This window comes from Crotalus tigris, unplaced genomic scaffold (assembly GCF_016545835.1).
Source record: "Crotalus tigris isolate CLP2741 ecotype Arizona unplaced genomic scaffold, ASM1654583v1 scf7180000018117.651136, whole genome shotgun sequence".
Taxonomy (NCBI): Eukaryota; Metazoa; Chordata; class Lepidosauria; order Squamata; family Viperidae; genus Crotalus; species Crotalus tigris.
In genome coordinates, this window is record NW_024096833.1 from 124030 (window position 1) to 143319 (window position 19290).

At 35.2% G+C, this 19290-nt stretch overlaps 1 protein-coding gene across 15 annotated transcripts in view; it reads left to right on the forward strand.

The window, feature by feature from the left end:
- Positions 1-19290, forward strand: part of MYT1L (myelin transcription factor 1 like) — a 118934-nt gene that overhangs the window by 88710 nt on the left and 10934 nt on the right. For 13 of the 15 annotated variants that reach the window (XR_005557262.1, XR_005557263.1, XR_005557264.1 and 10 more), the window contains 3 exons: positions 8990-9052; positions 14574-14657; positions 18533-18754. Coding sequence is in view for 12 of the 15 variants with exons in the window: in XM_039348057.1 (XP_039203991.1) it covers positions 8990-9052; positions 14574-14657; positions 18533-18754 (369 nt within the window). In the remaining 3 variants the exon portion in view is untranslated. Of the gene's footprint in view, positions 1-8989; positions 9053-14573; positions 14658-18473; positions 18755-19290 lie in introns of those variants that run through there. The other 2 variants (XM_039348063.1, XM_039348062.1) reach the window with 2 other exon arrangements.

The window sequence follows — 19290 nt, forward strand, 5'->3', positions numbered from 1 at the left end:
AAACCAGAAAAGAAAATATCCCTTGATTCACATAGCACAGCTGCTTCTCATTTTATTATCATTTACATTTAATAAAAGTTTGGGATGCAGCAGCTATAAAGGCCCTCATGAGTTGTAGACTTGTTTAAAAAGTACCTATACTAGATACCAAGAGATTATATCAAGGAGAATATCTACTGATTTGAATTCCAGCCTACTTTTTCAAAAGGATCTATTCTGAGTCATTTATTGAAAACAGAGAGCCTACAAAAATTCTGTACTTCATAATTCCTTAATGATGAAAAACCTCCTATACCCTATGTACAAAGAATGATCTCAACATTTAAATATAGTTTCTCAGGCATTTGAGATTTCAAGGACAAATTATGGCCATGCAGCTGCATTTTTTTCTATGCTTCTGGGACTACTGACCACATCAGTCACATAATTGTGGTTTAAAGTATTTCTGTGTGTACCCACAAATATTGTGAATTATATGTTGCCATTTGTATCCAGAATTCAAGAATCTAATACCATTTTGTATTAGATGTTGTGTAGAAAACCATAGTTAACAAAATACTATTGGACTGAATTTAATCAAGTTATGTGTCTTTGGATGACCACTGGAATTTATTTTGAAAATTCTTACAAATTTTTAAATGTTTTTAATTTGTGCTGTGAAATAAGGAAACTCATATTCAAATCTACCCATGCTATGAAGCTGATTATATAACTGTCACTGTCTAACCCTAACCCTAACCCTAATTATTGGGTGAAAATTGAGAAGCATTTGCTAAATCTAACCCTTGATATATAAACTTTTTGCTAACATAGAGAAAAATGCAGTAGATTTAACAACAACAACAATAAATTTGGAAGGGACCTTAGAGGTCATCAAGTCCAACTCCCTGCTCAGGCAGGTAACCCTATACCATTTCGGGCAAATGGCTTAATTTAAATTAAGATAGTAATAATGGAGAGGCCTAGACCTATTGTTTTCACACAAATTAAACATACAAATCAATCTATTAAATTAACTTTAAAAACTAGATAGTTGTTATGGAGCTAGATAAATGCACTCAACTATTGTGTAATTTTTGCAATTCTAATAGTTCTGTGTACAGTTCTCTATATTTATAACATTTCTGGCATATCTATTAAAACATAAAATGTACAGTTTGTGTTTTTAGAAGATTTTTCCTTAGAGTAATGATCCCTCATATGTTATGACTCTTGTTTTTTAAAATCTTGTAAATAAAATCCATGCAGATATAATTGATGACAAAGTAGAGTGTTTTCATATAAAATGGCTTACATTTCCTTAAACATTTCTTATTATTATTCTTGACTAACAATTGGTCACCTAACAACCATTCGAAATTATGACAGGCATGGAACGAGTGCTTTATAGCCCATAAAACACTTCTAGCCATAGTAAAATATTGTGCCAGCCTTTCCCTTCCAACCTGTTGCAGCATCCCATAGTTATATAAATACAATTTGCAATTTTTCTTGCTGGTTTGCAGCACTTTTTTACTGGTTTCCAGTGAAATTGCCCATTCCAAAGATTGGGGTCAGAATTACATTCATTGCATTTGCTTAACCACCGCTTAATTAAATGCTTCAAAAAATGTCCAGTTGGGTCTAATCATGTGGGTGCCTCAACTTAAGACTGTAGTGATTTACATCCAGAAATCTAGTCCCAATTGCAATCATAAATCAAGGACTGCGTGTACACCGAGTATGTTTAAAATACTTTATTGTATACTGTGCCTTGCATTTTTATATTTATATAAAAGATACAACTCTTCTTTCTTAATCTCCTGCAGACCTGCAGATGCTGAAGTATCCCTGCAGCTGAAACTGTTTATTCTCCTTGTTTGACAATAAATTTCAATGAAAATTTCATAGACTTACCTCAAGTATATTTATCACAAAGTCTGTTGATTTTCCAGCAAATAAGGTTTCAGTACTCAAATAACTTCATGACTCAATGCCACTGCATTAAAAAGCCGCTTGGAGTCATCTTTGTGTGAATTGAGCGGCTATATAAATTTGTTTAATAAATAATAACAATATAAAATTTCTGCGACCGTTGCAACATATTTTCTTTTCTAATCCATTCTGGAACTCCCTTTTGCATTGCCCTCTTTTTCTGTATCTACAGGGATGGCTTATGTTATGTCACTAATAGGGAAATGGGCTCAATTATTTACCTTATACTATTTAAGGTTGTCTCATCTTCACTACTTCACAGTTATAGAGAGGGACTAAAACAAATCTCTGCCCAAACCATTAGGATTTATGTATTAGTCCAAGTGACTAACAATACGTATGCTACAAAATAATTTGCAGCATTAGGGTAAATTGGTAGACGAAAACATAGAAAATTGTCGGATTCTTACTTCCTTATAATTTGATTCAGGTACCATGCTAAACCATAATGTGCTTCGATTTGGCTTAGAATGATGTGTTGAACCCATTCATCAAAGTTTAACAAACCAATTCACTGTGACTTATTCAAGTAACCTCATCCTAAAAGGGTTTTCAGCCACTGTATATTTTTGTCAAAAGCAGGATTACAACCAAGCTGTAGTATTCTTCCAGTAGAAAAAGTTGATTTTCCATGTGATTTGGAATTACCCTCTTCAGGATATCCCCTTAACATTGAAAAAAATGTGGAGAATCTCTCATTGTACCCATCTTTAATGGGCTTTGAAAAGCTTCTAAAATAATTGGAATTCCCCAGATGACAGAACCAGATGAAGAAGATTGTAGCCATATAATGTGACATAAATGAGGAAAATTTGGGTAATAATACATTAGCAGAGCAGATGATTTGCATGTAAAAGGCCCCCAATTTCATTCACAGTAACTCCAGTTAGAAAGGTATCAAGCAACATGTATGGGGAAGACTGAATGCTCTGTCTGCACTTGTAGGCAGTAATGAGTCAGATGGACAACTAGCCTGACTTAATATGTTATAATATTTCAAATGAACGTGGGAATGCATACCATATGTGTAATCAATAAAACTATCCTTTATTGAAAAGGTATAAGTGCTTCAATGTGTCTATTTTCCAATAGAAAATGGATAAAAATATAGTCTCTTCAAATGAAGGAATACTACAAAAACCAGTAATCTTGTCCTTCCAAGACTGTACAAGAATTTAATTGGGAATCCAGAACATTGACACTGAGTGTGACTTATGCTTGAGTCATACAACCTTTATCTGAATAGGTAGGCGTGTATGTGGATGTGTGTAAACCTCTACACAAAGTGTTGATTGACGTGATTCTGTCACATTGGGACATCAGCTAAACCTGACTTTAGTCAAGTGTGCTTCATAACACTATTTCTTTTCTGTCTTGGAAGCTTAAATCATTTAATTGTCTCTTACCATAAAGGCTTGCTTATTCTAATTTTAAATCTAGGTATGACTACAATGTACGTATTAGATACTGAAAGAACAAGATGGATTCAGTTACTTAGACCCTAATAACCAGTGGGGAGAGGAGAGGAGATAAGCTTGGCCAGTTGGCTTCTATATGGAAGGTTTCTCTGCTCTTAACTATTTCCTGCTTAGTGCAAAGTTAAAGGAAAGTTAATAATCATAAATCATCTATTTTTAGAAGGCACCTTTCTATATTTAAATTTTATTTTAAATTCACAGCTTAAGTTTTCCATTAATAAATCATTTAGTTTTTTCTGTTTTTTAATCTGTATTCTAAATTTCATTTTTTTATTTGCTATGATTTTAGATAGAAAGAGAACTGATTTAAAAAGCAACAATAATCGGAAAACATAACAAAACTTCATTTAACAGTGTACATACTGTTATTGATAGAATGACAATATTTCAAACTTTATACTGGGAATCTAGTTTACATATTTATATTTAATACTCTTTTCATGAAGACGAGAGGATAAAGGCACCAAGTGAGTAAGACCACATAACACATACCAGTGAGGCTGAGTTTCAGGAGAGAGTATTGGGAGAAGAGGTTGTTTATTTCTTGATTGTGATATGCCTATTTTCAGAGCTTGCAATAATGTGATTTTTTAAAAAGTTTTAAACGTTGTGATCAGAAGGATCTACGAAAGGATCTTTTGCACTTTGCGAGAAAGAATTGCAAAAGTTTAGCAAGGCACAAATAGTGAAGTATGAATATCTGTGCAATGCAGAGTTTCTGTGCCAAAAATAAATCTAATCAAAACAATTACTATAGAGTACTACAATTACTATAGAGTACTACATATACATACATACATACATACATACATACATATCCATGACAATTACTATAGAGCAGGGCTTTTCAACCAGTGGTACGGGTACCAACTGTGGTACATTGGCACCTGGCAGGTGGTACGTGACCATCCTAGAAAAGTGGTAGTGGGGTAGGGGAATAAGCTGAATCGGTGGCAGCATTGCACAAGCCTGAGCGAGAGATGGCTGGAGCTGCCGGGCTGTCAGGGCTCAGCGGAAGCGCCAGGACCAGTGCTTCTTCGGGGCTGTCAGGGCTCAGCGGAAGCACCAGGATCAACGCCAGGCTCCAGTTGTAGCTCGGCGCTGATCCTGGTGCTTCTGCTGAGCCCAGAAAAAGTGCCAATCAGCTGGAATGTTGCAGCATCTCCAGAGTCTTGTGATTTACATTCCGATGCTTGGCAACTTATTCATATTTAGGACCGTCAGTGTCCCAAGGTCATGTGAAGTGACCAAAACCTGCTGCAACCACCCAGCAGATGGGGGAAATAAAAACCAAACATCCCCCACCCCACCCCCGCTGCCAATCCTCAACAGAAATGCTCACAACAATGAAAACCTCAGACAGAAGGAAGAGCACAGCTGAGCAGGCAGGCAGGTGTCTTCCTCAGCTGTGCCTTGGGGGGCACTTTTTTCAGTGCCATTGTAACTTCGAACAGTCACTAAGCAAACTGTTGTAAGTCGAGGACTACCTGTACTTTATCACTTTTTTCATTTTTTTTTTTTTTTTTGGTCATCAAGTTTTTGACACTTTACTAGGCGACTGGTGGTACTCGGATGTTGCCATATCCTAAAAGTGGTACAATGAGTGAAAAGGTTGAAAAGCCCTGCTATAGAGTACTATTATCCAAGGGTTGCTTTTTTCTGTATTTGTGTTTAAATTTACCACTCTAGAAACACCTTGCTGTAACATTTTGGTTATATCTATATAGCTAATTTATTCTATTTCAAGAATTTTTAAAATTGATAAAACATCATTGAAATGCTTAAAATGATCAAGACCATTTTTTTTCTAATTTGGTTCCTATTTTTAGTATATTCTGAACTGGAATATTTGGGGGGAAATTACATATAAAGCTATTGAAACAAAACTGGATTTAAAAAAATGTTTAGTTTTCTGTGTATTATGAGGCTCCATGTTATTCCCATGTAACCAGCAAACCTGAATATAGCTTTACATTTTTGATCTTCATAAAAGTAGTTTTATTTTCTCTATAGTAATCAAGTTTATTCATGATACTATGTCAGTATATATTTTAGTAATAGTTTGTTGAATAAGTAATTCCTATTAAGTTTTAGATTCATTTGTCTTGTAGGTTCCATTTATTCTCCTATCTGGATCACAGTTTGGGACCATGATTCTTTCCCATTTGTTCTTATTTCACATTCAGATCTGAAGTCAATTATGATTCTTTTCGGCATTGAGAAAGTTACCAAAGTTACTAGAAAGAAAGACTAATTACACCTGCCACAATCATGGTTGCAGACTGGACAAACATGATCATGCTGGCTCTTTTTCCATCCGGGATAAATTAAGGGATAATGCAATGTACATGCAGAAATTGCTTTTGATTTTCCTACTTCATATCCAATTCTCTTCCCATTGGCTAAGCACTATATTTGTATTTATTGATGGTGATATATCACAGATTTAGTGTATATATCAGTACACGTTTCTACATGATTACATTATTTATATAGTTTTTGAATACCAATATTTTCCCACTAATATTTCAGTGCATTAAACAAATAAAACCCAATAAATTCCTTTCAGACATATTCTAATTAGTGGACTGTTACAATCAGCTATTTGGATTTTTGTGCATTTTTTAAAATAAAAGTTCTAAATATGGAAATCATCTCTCTCCCTCCCCCAAAGTATTTCAGGATTGCTGTTACAAACCCAGAAGTCTTTAAAAGTTACCATTAACTCATCTGACATAACTTGTCTCTTTACTATTATTTTAATTCATAGAATTATTCTTACTTTTCTTCCCACCATCACAGTATCTTAATTCAGAATGAATGGAGGTAAAAAGATGATAATTCATTCTCTCAGCAATCTGGCGGAATGCTATTGCATATGGTACTTTACAAATGAGTTACATATCCTTCACTTCATTTTTTTTCTCGATATAAAATTGGGGAGAAAATGTGATCCACTTTATAGATTTAATTTAATATCATTAATAAATGAATAATGAATTGAAATAACAAACATGTTCTCTTCCCTGCAAGCAACTTTTTCCTGTTTAATAAAAATTTGCTCTTTAAGTCCATGAAGAATTTCTCAGCTTGTTCAGTTTAGCAGAAAGCTATTTGTTATCACATGGAAAGTTCAGATTTTTAAAACTTAAGATCTTTGTATGTGACATGAAAATCTAAATGTTATGTCGCAGAAAAGAGGTCTATTGCTACCCCTATGTTTTAGGACACTGGAACTTGAAAGTTTGAGAATTTTCCAAGAATTGATGTTTGTCTTATTAGAAATGCATGACTTAATTTAAATGGTACAAAAAATAGTCCTGAATGGAGAATAAATCACAACCTTACAGAGCTTTTATTTTTTAAAAAAAGAAAGCTGAAAATGCATACTAATCAAATCTAAGGGAGGAAAATAGAGAGCTAAGCAGAAGGCAGGGGAGTGGTATCACCATGACAACCTCGCTATAGTCCAGCCTAGAGGGTTTTCTTCTAAAGTAAGAAGTATCTCTGTCAGAATGTGTGGAAATTCATGCTGTATAAGTTGCATTATATACCTCAACGAAACTACAATGAAAGAGAAACAATTATAGAGAATTTATATCCTAATTTATTTTGATCTAAGCCCAACTGACAGTGCTTCATTGTGTAATGTCATGCTACTACATGAATAGGATGGACACATTCTCTCACTTCTATTCCCCAGAAAGTACTGTGTATTCTTTGGCAAAGGGGTACTAATCATTTATTTTTTGTAAACATTAGACGGTATAAGCATCAGAGTTTGCGTGTCTATCATGTGCAAATATGTATACGAGACCATATATTGGTTTTATAATAAAAGGTCAGTTAAATGGACATCAATTTTTGAACTCTGAAATTTGTGATTTGTCAAGTAGAGGATAAAAATATGATTTTTTAAACTTGCTAGATGAGAACATTTGAATTGTCTTAATATGCTTAGATTTTAGTTTTATCCTTGGTTGTAAAAAATCTAGAGTGAGATACTATACAATGGGTTAATTTGTAGGTATTTTTAACACTATAAAAATATATGCCAAACTGAGATATAAACTATAATTTTACAAAAGTCCTATAGATTCTAAATATAAGTTTTGGCTTTTGTCACAAGAGGGCAGTATTGATATTTTAGATACATGCATTCAGAAAGTATTCAGACCCCCTTCACTTTTGTCAATTTCGTTATGTTGCCGTCTGATTCTACAGTTGTTGAAATTCTTTTTTTTCCCCATTAATCTACATTCAGTACCCCATAATGACAAAGTGAAAACAGAAGTTTAAAAATGTCTGTAAATTTATTAAAAAGAAAAAACTGAAATATCACTTTGGCATAAGTATTCAGACCCTTTGCAACAACACTTGAAATTTAGCTCAGATGCCTCCCATTTTGATCATTGCTGACATGTTTCTATACCTTGATTGGAGTCAACCTGTGGTAAATTAAGACAGGATTGTTGCAAGGCACAGATCTGGGAAAGGCTACAATAAAGTTTCTGCTACAATGAAGATTCCTAAGAGCGCAGTGGCCTACATAATTCTCAAATGGAAGAAGTTTGGCAGAATCAGGACTCTTCCAAGAGCTGGTCACCGGTCAAACTGAGCAATCAGGGCAGAAAGGCCTTAATAAGAAAGGTGACCAAGAACCTGATGGTCACTCTGACTGAGCTCCAGAGATCCTATGTGGAGATGGTACAGAGTTCCAGAAGGACAACCATCACTGCAGCTCTCCACCGATCTGGGCTTTATGGCAGAGTGGCTAGACAAAAGCCTCTCAGTGCAAAACCCATGAAAGCTCATTTGCAGTTTGCAAAAAAGCACCTGAAGGACTCTCAGACTGTGAGAAACAAGATTCTCTGGTCTGATGAAACTAAGATTCAACTGTTGGGCCTCCGACGGTCGCCATCCAACCTGACTGAACTTGAGAGTATTTCTGAACGCACTATACACTTTATTTCATGAATATTACTTTCAGTTTATTAAAATATTGCCTGTTGCTAAAAAGAATTATCCTACTTAATTGATAGCATTCATTATTTTGATGCAATCATTTACAAGATACCATATCTAATCATTACTATATAAATATCAGTATAGTTCTTGGTCTTTTGCTGGTGAATGTTCAGTAGCTATGTTTAGTAGATTAGCATTTGTGTGTTTCTATAACATTTTGTGGACTGTTTCTTTTAGTTTCAGAGGTCTGAGCTGAGAAGATGACAATACTCTAGCATCAGGGCTTAGCACAAAAGACACAAGCAAATGGAAAATAGGAATTGTAGCAAATGGGAGATAGGCCCACTAAGAATATGCTTCTAGTGGGTATTTAAATATAAAGTCAGTAATGGATGCTCTAAAAATGAAACTTTTTCCATTTTAATTAATAACATTTTTCTCCAGCTAGTGAACAAAAATATTTGCAATATTAAGATTAAAATAATAACAAATATTTGATATGCATGATTTTTTATTTTTCTAGAGCAAATTGTTCAGTTAATATTGTTGTTGTTACTTCTTAATTTTAGGTGTCCAACTCCTGGTTGTGATGGCTCTGGACACATAACGGGGAATTATGCTTCACATCGAAGGTAAGTACAAAAGTTTCCAAGCAAAAAACACTAACAGGAGGTGATTTCAAGTCATAAGATTGCTGTACTTAATATAAATTCACAGCAGATACAATATAGCAATTAAGATCCTCATAACAACAATTAAATCTCCAAAACAATTCAGTATTCAGTTCCAAACAATTAATAACACTATAAGCAATTAAGCTCTAACATGATAGTATTAAAGCAAAATCACAAATAATTTTCCTACCTAGCAAATATTACTAACAAAACAAATTAAGATACCAATGTAATAGGTTCTTAAATGTTACATATTCCCACATCAGATACAGAATTTTTTTTAGCACCAATTAAAATGCAATATAGATTCTAAAGTGCCTGAATTAGAAATAGATGATAAGGTAAACCTTTCCACCATAAGTATATATCAATAAATAATCTGCCTGTTTTATAGAGTACCAAGCATAGAATGTAGCAATTATATTTCATACAAATACCAATATGGAAATGTATAGGTAAAAATGGATTAAAAGTTAATCGAGGGACTACATACATTAAATGTGGATTTTTCCAAAAACCTGGTTGCTAATTATTAAAAAACAAACAATAGGAATATGTCAGCAGTTTTCTAAGTGGCAAAAGTAAGAACTTCTTAAGAATTAGTGTTGGGACCAGTGCCTTTTATTTTCTACATTTTTTTTCTGATTTAGCGAAAAAGGGTAACCTGGCTATATTTGCAGATAATAGTAAATTAATTGGGGCAATGGTAACCAAACATGAATTTCTATGGAATCCATTGGATGTTAGTACATTGGTGAGAGTGTGTAGTTTGGGTTTTAGGTGTTGTTCGTCAGCTAAGCGTTTTGTTCTGGAGATGAGTGTCTTGGCTACAGAGTTGATCTGTGCTGGGTGGTGGTGTGAGAGAGCGTGCAGATAGCGGTTTGTGTGTGTTTTCTTCTGGTAGATGGTGTGTCCTAGGGAGCCATTGGATTTCTTGTAGACTAAGACATCCAGGAAGGGAAGTTGGTTGTTAGCTTCTGTTTCCATGGTGAACTGTATTTTGGGGTGTAGGCTGTTGAGGTGTGTGAGGAAGTTGTCCAGTTTTTCTTTCCCATGTGGCCAGATTATGAAGGTGTCATCTACGTATCTGAGCCAGAGTTTGGGTTTGTGATCCGATTTTTCTAGAGCTGTAGCCAAGACACTCATCTCCAGAACAAAACGCTTAGCTGACGAACAACACCTAAAACCCGAACTACACACTCTCACCAATGTACTAACATCCAATGGATTCCATAGAAATAAGATTACAAACCTAATCCAAAAAGAAACCCCCACTAAAATCCAAGACAAAGAACAAGAAAACGGCAAAGCCCTCCTCCCATACATAAAAGGCACCACAGACAGAATCAGTAAGATCCTCCATAAACACAACATCAAAACAGCATTCTGCACAAACAGAAAAATATCCACCATCCTTAGAAACCCCAAAGATAAAATTGAATTAGAAAATCAAGGAGTATACGAAATCCCATGCACCACTTGTCCCACCACATACATCGGACAAACCAACAGAAGAATAAGTGCACGCATTGAAGAACATAAGAACTCAGTCAAAAAAGAGGAACCAACATCTTCCCTGGTCCAACACCTTAAAGCCACAGGACATGAAATTGACTTTAAAAATACCAGAACCATTGCCAAAAGTGAACATTTTAATAACAGAATAATCAGAGAAGCCATCGAGATAGAAAAACGCCCACACAGCATGAACAAGCGAGATGATACCTCCCGCCTACCAGCCATTTGGAAACCCGCCCTTATTGACAAACGACTCCCTAACACAAAAAATGATACCAGACCCACACTCACAAAAACCACACAGGATGTCACCACCACACATCCACGCAAAAAGCAAACCCAAAGCCACACCGATGATGAGGCACGACCACAAACCAGAAGCCAGACCAGAGCTGCATCATTAGCCACTTTAAACCCCTCCAATCCATACATGAAGCAAACTGACACCCTCCATGAAGAGGAGGCACGACCACGAACGCGAAGCCAAAAAATAGCAAGGCAGCCCAAAATCTTAAACCCCTCTGCAACTCAGACTAACCTGAGCACAACCAAACAGAACACTCCCCCAGCCAATCAGAGCACAGCCAAGCCCCTAACCATTCAGAACACACCTCCACCCAATCAGAACACAGCCAAGCTCCCACCCAATCAGTTCATACCCCCACTGGCAGTTAAAAGGAAGAAACAGCTAAGACCACACATTGCTGCTCAAAGCACGAAGCTGAAAACACCAGCCTGAAGATGACGAATGGGACTTCATCGAAACGTCGCCAAGACACTTCCAATTTTACGCGGGAGAAAACCCGAACAGCCAAAGACCTACATATATATATATATATATATATATATATATATATATATATATATATGTGTGTGTGTGTGTGTGTGTGTGTGTGTGTGTGTGTGTGTGTCCTAGAGGTTAACATGCAGACAGCCCAAGTTCGAATCTCAGAAGGGTATGTCTGGTTGAAAAGAGCTAAAGAGTTCGAAATAGCTATTCCAATTCTGTCTTAATTCTTTGCTAGCAATCCAAATTTTAGAAATATATATGATGTCACAGTTGTAACTGCTGCCTGTGGATGGCTCTAGTTTGAGCTGATACAAGGCAAAAGATTTCTCTCTCCCATATTTGGGCAACAGGGTGTAACATACAGCATTCTAGATAACTCCTCCCCTGTTTCTTCCCTCCCTAACACAGCTGGCAAAAGTGAGACAGAACCTGTGGCCTAGAGGTTAATACATCTGCCTAACATGCAGACAGCCCAGGTTCGAATCTCAGAAGGGTATGTCTGGTTGAAAAGAGCTAAAGAGTTCGAAATAGCTATTCCAGTTCTCCCTTAATTCTTTGCTAGCAATCCAAATTTTATAAATATATATATATATTTCTAAAATTTGGATTGCTAGCAAAGAATTAAAGGAGAACTGGAATAGCTATTTCGAACTCTTTAGTTCTTATCAACCAGATATACCTGCCCACCCTGCCCTGGGAGATAGAATAGGGATAGGGATAGGATCTGGAAAAAAAATGTTAGGGCTATAGTGAAAAATCAGAAAAAGATGTTCATTCATTATGTAGCAGCAGTAAAAGACAAATTCAGTGCTAGGGATCATTAAGATTGGAAATGAAACTGCAAACTTTGTAATGCTGTTGTACAAATACATGTTGCATATGCATGTAGAACAGCATGTAAGAATCAGAGGTCTCAAATACTTGCTTTATGACAAAAGACTACAGGTAGTCCTCAACTTACAATCACAATTGAGCCCAAAATTTCTGTTGTTAAGTGAGACAATTGTTAAGTGAGTTTTGCCCATTTTACAACTTTTCTTGCCACAGTTGTTAAATGAATCACTGCAGTTGATAAGTTAGTAAACTGATTGCTAAATGAATCTGCCTTCCCCATTAACTGTGCTTGTCAGAAGGTCACAAAAGATGATCACATGATCCTGGGAAACAGCAAAGGTCAAAACCAGTGGCCAAGCATCTGAATTTTGACCATTCTGCAAAGGTCATAACTATGAAAAAAGGGTCATAAGTCACATTTTTCAGTGCTGTTGTAACTTTGAACGGTCACTAAATAAACTGTTGTAAGTCGAGGACTACCTTTGGGACCCTATACCTTAGAAAAAAGACAATAAAGAATAGGCATGATCAAGGACACAGAGATCGAGAACAGGAAAAGGTTTCATACTTCCTTAAAAATGAGGAAATTCAGCCATCTGATGAAGTTAACTGGAAAGGACAAAAACGTTTTTTTCATGCACTGCATAATTTACCTGTGAAATTTATAAGATAAAATGATAGCCATTAACTTGGCTTCTTTGAGAGGAGATTGGATAATTCCATGGAAAACAGATCTATCAAAGTCTATAATTCTTGGGAGTTAATTTTATCTCTAGGAGGACAATGGCAGAAGTAAGGTATAATGTTCCTCTTTTGCTTAGGAGCACCCCAGAGTTTCAGGTTGGCCACTACAGGAAACAATGATCTGGCATTGCTGTTCTTATATTCTTGCCATTTTTTTAAAAAAACCCAGAGGACTAAAGAAAGCTTCTGCCAATTGACTTGCATTCCAAAGATTTCATTAGTCTTCATTAGATATACCTGGCTTGCTGTAGAATCTTTCTTGATCACAGTTGTCTGAAGGAGCCAAATATGAATGTATGCATCTGCCTCATTTATACCATTCATAAACATTATTTGCTAAACTCATTTATTAGTGATTAGGAGAGATTAAGAGGGGCAAACAATCATTCCATATTGTGACTCAGGCCTTAGGAATTCTGATTCTTTATTATGTTTAAAATCAAGAACCTCTCATTAGCTAAGTCTATACATTTTTATGTATCACAAGGCTACAATGAAATAAAAACAGTGTTTCTGGGTCATATAATAATTAAAATGAAATGTATTTATCTCCATTCAGCATCATTTGCTGATTGGGTGGAATAACTAATATTGTGCAGATGTCATATAAAAGGATTTGCATTCCTAGACATAGAAGAGCTTAACCCGGATGCTGTTTTGCCCAGTTGATTTCTGGTTCATTTCATGCATGATACCTGTCTAGTTTATTTGCTCATTTTATAAACAATAAGCTTTTTATATTATCTTAAGACATATGTGGAGGGGTACTTAAATTATACTTACTGTCCCCACAAGATTATCCACAAAACATATGGAGTATGCCTGTAAGCAATTTATATGTTTATGGACTATGAGACTCTAGATTTTGCTTGGCACTGGATTTACACCCACAGGATCGATAGAATTGCTCAGGCACAGCCAATATGCAGAAATTGGGTGAAGTGGCATGTTGAAAGGGTTTATTTGGATTACTGTGAAATCCTTGCCTTCCTTCATATGGAAGAGTTTGATATGGATGACGCAGCTTCCTTTGTATGAGAAGTCCAATTTAACTTTAATGCAAAAAAACAAGTACTAGGATTAGGTTTTGAATTTATAGTAGTGATGAATATTCACTTACAAGTAAATTTCTTATATTAGGATAAAGGTTGGCATTAATGAAAAAGTAATACATTTACAGTGTATTTTTTTTACTTTGTGGTTTAGAGATGAAGTGGTTGGCAAAGGAAGAATACTTCACAACCCTAGAAAAGTATGATTCAATTATACTAACTGCAAACTGTATATAACTTTCTGATTTTCGTGATTCAGAGTTCTCTGAAGATCAGCATTGTTCTGGCTTGAGATTTCATTAAAAATAGCTATTCTTTTTTTTTTTGTTACTCTTAAACCTGAGCCTATAGTCACATCTAATGAAAGATGAGTTCCCTCTTGTGGTTAATTCTTGCCATTGTTTTTCATTTAAAAACTAAAAAAATTGAGATCAAGGGTAGAAAGAACTTAGCCTGCATGTCATTTTTATTGAATGTGCATTTTTTTAGATTAGTTGATTATGTTTAGAGATAAATAATTTCATTGGTTTTCTTTATGCAGCCTTTCTGGTTGTCCACGAGCAAAGAAAAGTGGGATTAGAATAGTACAAAGTAAAGAAGACAAGGAAGATCAAGAGCCAATTAGGTAAGTTTGGATCGCTATATATGATTTAATCAATTATGTTGGTTTTCTTCTTATAGTTGAATGATAATATCCTCCCATATGTGTATAAATTTTGGTTAAAACTAGTTGTTTTTAAGCTTATGTATCTATATAATTAGGGTGATCTTGATCAATTTCTTATCAGATAATTATACCAAATAATAAATAAGAGAAGGAGTAGATTACCTAGTAACTTGTTTTGTAAAGAAATGTAAACTACTGGAATATTATCCATTAACATGATGTATTCACATATTTTTCATGCCTGGTCATGAGAAGGAATTTGAATTGGATTAAAGCCATTTTTTTTTTTATGTACAAACATTTGGATATCATTTGTTGTCAGCCCCATCACCACATACACATACTATTTTTATTTGTTCAAGAAGGGTTTTTATAAAGCAGCAATTACAAAAAAACCATTAAAAATACAGTGAGAAAGACAAATACTGAAAATAGGATGATGCTTCTTGTTTTGGTTTTTAGTAGAGTTTTTAGGTGACAGAATACTGAAAATTACAATTATATTGATACTGTAATTTTCAGAACAATCCTAATTATTAGGGCAATGCTTTGATTCAGAATGAATCCTGAATGTGAGGCAGAATAAAGTGATTTGGGGTATCTTTTTACTTACCAGAAACAAGACATCTTACTATACAAATTATTCTAAAGAACATTGCATGAACTTCAATTTGAAGTTCAAGAACTCATCCTGGAAAAAGCAGGATGCCATATATGCACACAGGAAAAAATAATGGGGGACCAATAAAATAGACCTTGATGATTGGGTTCAACATTCTACCTTCGAATCAGTGCATTTGATGACGGATTATCTAGCTGAACTGTTTGGAGGGCCAAAAGGGGAATAAATGTGTATATCTACACAGTCATTGCTATCCAATTTCATTGTAGTTCAGACATGCTTTTTTAGAATTCCTCATCTGTTCCCATTTTTCCTTGAATCTCATTCAGTCAACTTGTTTGTTCTATATCTTTCATTTCTTTTCTCTTGTTTCAACATAGATGCAAAATTTGAGATAGGCAGCTATAAACATTTAAATACATATATACAATTTCTCCATTTAGTTAGTTCATCTCTCTCGATAAGTAATTTTTTGTGTTATATAAGTTTCTTTTTAATTGTACAAATAAATGTAATGCCTTGTTAGTTGTGTCTCTTCTTGTGTCTTTTTTCAATCCCTAAACAATGTTGTCCCACCATCCCATATTTAATGGGGAATGTCACCCCACTCCTTTTTTTAGTTGTCTTATACTTTATTTTTGTCCTGCATCATTTATAATACAACACATGCTATGTGCTAAGGGAAAAGTGGAAAAGTCGTGTCTAACTCTTACTGCAAGAATAAGCTATGCTTATTTGCCCAGGTTAGGAGTCCAGAAGGCTGCAAAAACAGAAGTAGTGGTCCTGCCACCATTACATCCCTAGTCCAATAATGATTTCAACTAAAGGAAGAAAAGTTCTTCTCTGGCAGTAGGGAAAGAAGTAGTGGTTAGTATTTGCAGAAAAAGAGGATTTTCTTCATTGATGATTCTGTCATGGATTTTGGCCCCAAATCTAGTGTTGCACTTGGTTTTCCTAAAGGTTAACCTCTTACTACCCAACTTTCCCAATCTTTCTCAGTGAGCACCAGTCAATCACCATCCTACTATAGTGCCACAGCTGATGTGTCTTATGTTTTTTCTACCTGGTATTCCTTTGAATTCATTTTTTGTTCTATTAAATTTTGGTTTATTTTGTCAAGGTCAGGAGCTAGGCTCTTCTCAATAATTACTTCCTCCTGTCTCATTTGCTTATGCCCAGTCTACTTGGCTGCCATATCACATGTCAGTATCTCAGTGTCAGCCTACCTCCTCAGTGGAATATATTAGGAGTACATTCTTTTCAAGAGAAATTGCTTTTCATTGCTGCTTAACTTTATTTAAAACTTATCAGCATCTTTGTATGACTTCAGTGCAATAATACTGGCCAAGCAACAACAATATAATTAATTGTTTCATTTAATTGAAAGGGAAGGGGGTTTTTTTTCCTTAAAAGTTTCACTGAATTTCTTTGCCCCGTTTCTGCCTACGTTTTCTACTGCGTGTTACAGGTACTACTTGAAGGTTTTGACTTTCCTACTTCTGATGTGAGAATACAAAACAATGAAATATTCTGAATCAATAAGTATAACCAGCAGCACTAAGTACCTAGAAAGTTATATCACAGTGCAATACGGGAATTGCTGCTGTCTATTTTCTTTCTATTTCTTAGCTGAGTACAATAGGGTAAGTTTAAAAAAAGGAACACAAAAATGGAACACAAATGCACTTCGTGAGTTATAAAAGAGAGAAGAATAACTGAAATGTAATGATGGTTCTTCAACCATATGGGCATTTAGGTGAATAATGCTTTCAGAATGGAAAGCTACTGCAGTAATGTTTTCTTCTCTTACTCAGCTTCCATTCATTTCATTCATTTCTACAGTACTGTAGTTTCATTTTTAGCACTGCTCCCATAAAAGGCACTCAGTAAAGAATAGATGGGAAGAACATGACATCCGAAACATTATTAACAATGCTCCACAGTCTCTGAGCACATGGTCACAGTACAATGCTATGACAAAATATCAGTTTAGTTTCTTTCTTCGTAATTTGCCCAGGGCTTTTCAGATATCAGCCACTGATTGGATAGTGCTGGAAGAATGACCAAAAAATAAAGACAGAGATAAACAGGGCAAGGATAATTCTCATTCAGATTTTGCAGGCAATGGCTACTGGAATCTCCAAGGTCACAGGAGAAGGGCTTTAAACAAGCAAAATATTAAAATAGAGGGTGTGATATCAAAGCTAGCTCAAATTTTACTCAGAGTAAGGTTGACTATCTGACTTTGGAGATTCCTGCCAACTATAGGAGTGGCCAGCAGATAATCAACAAAGAATTTTGGGGAAGCATGCCATCTTTCTCACTCTTCTTTGTTCTACAACCAATCTATGCCATCTCTTTATAGATACTTGGAGTTTATAGGTTTGCACAATCATATGCTATTTGCTGGAAGCAACATGATTGTTTTGCCAATGGGCCAGCCTAACTAGAGTCAATCTTCTACTAGTGGTTTGGCCCAATCACTTTCTCAGGCAAGGGATAGAAGAAAGAAGGAAATACATGAATAGTAACAATGAGAATATATATTTTCCAAATAATTCTCCAAAGCTGAATATTTGTAGAGACAAACTAACTCAAATTGTCACTTTCTGTGCTGAGGGTACAATCTCATAGTGGACTGAGTACTCCTTATACAAGCAATGAGCTATCCATATCAACGGAGTGCTGATTCTTAAATAATATATTTGTTGTCTGCTTATTTAGAAAAGCAGTTATAGACTTGACATTCCCTACTGAATACCCAAAAAATAAAAATAAAAAAGATCTACATTTGCTATAAGTGAAAAATCTGGATGCTATTACTAACAATTGTAGCATGCTTGTTTATTTATTTATTTTAATCAAATTTAGAAACCACCCATTTTCATCACAGAAGGACTCTATGTTCACTGTCTATTTTTCAGAAAGGAGCAAATCTGCTTCCACTGTAACAGATCTTTCTTAGATTGGTGGTGCAACATTCTAGTATATGTACATTGCTAGTTTATTAAGGTTATTTCTTAATTCCATGAACATCTTTTACATTTGCGTTGCATTTCTTGGTTGGTGTTCTTATTGTTTTGTTTTGTTTTTAAGCCATAAAGCATGATTGTTCTTTTTTTTATGTGAGATTTATTTTGACTTTGTTGTAGAGGCTGCCAGGTATATGATGGCAAGACAGTAAAGTTAATTTCATCTATCTGCTATCCAGATGTCCAGTTCCTGGTTGTGATGGTCAGGGTCACATAACTGGGAAATATGCGTCTCATCGTAGTGCATCAGGGTGCCCTCTTGCTACTAAAAGGCAAAAGGATGGGTATCTGAATGGCTCCCAGTTTTCTTGGAAGTCAGTGAAGACGGAAGGAATGTCATGTCCAACTCCAGGATGTGATGGCTCTGGACACGTCAGTGGTAGCTTTCTTACACATAGGAGGTGAGTAATGGCACTATCTATCTATCTAACTATCTATCTATCTATCTATCTATCTATCTTTCCTTCCTTCCTTCCTTCCTTCCTTCCTTCCTTCCTTCCTTCCTTCCATCCATCCATCCATCCATCATTTATCTATTGTTTATGGTATGAATCCTAATAGTTATAGTATGCATGCATTATAATAATTTTTAATAGCTGTTATTTTGTGAGGCATAATTGATCAAGAGTTCTAGATAAGTTGATAAAAATTGCACAACTTCAAACCTGTGGTTCTTTCAGGATATTTTATACTGAATCTATCATGATAATAATACCCTACCTCTGGTATTGCTTACATATAACAAATTGACAATAAAGTTCCATATTGTGAACTTTTCATCTGATACGGCTGTAGAGCACAGAAGACTCTATTGTGAATTAGATTCCAATCACTTCAACTGAGGGGCAGATTTATGAACAATTTGAATTAATGGGAGAAGATAGCTCATAGCATTATGAACATTATATAGCGATGCTGTAAAAATTTGCTGTAATCA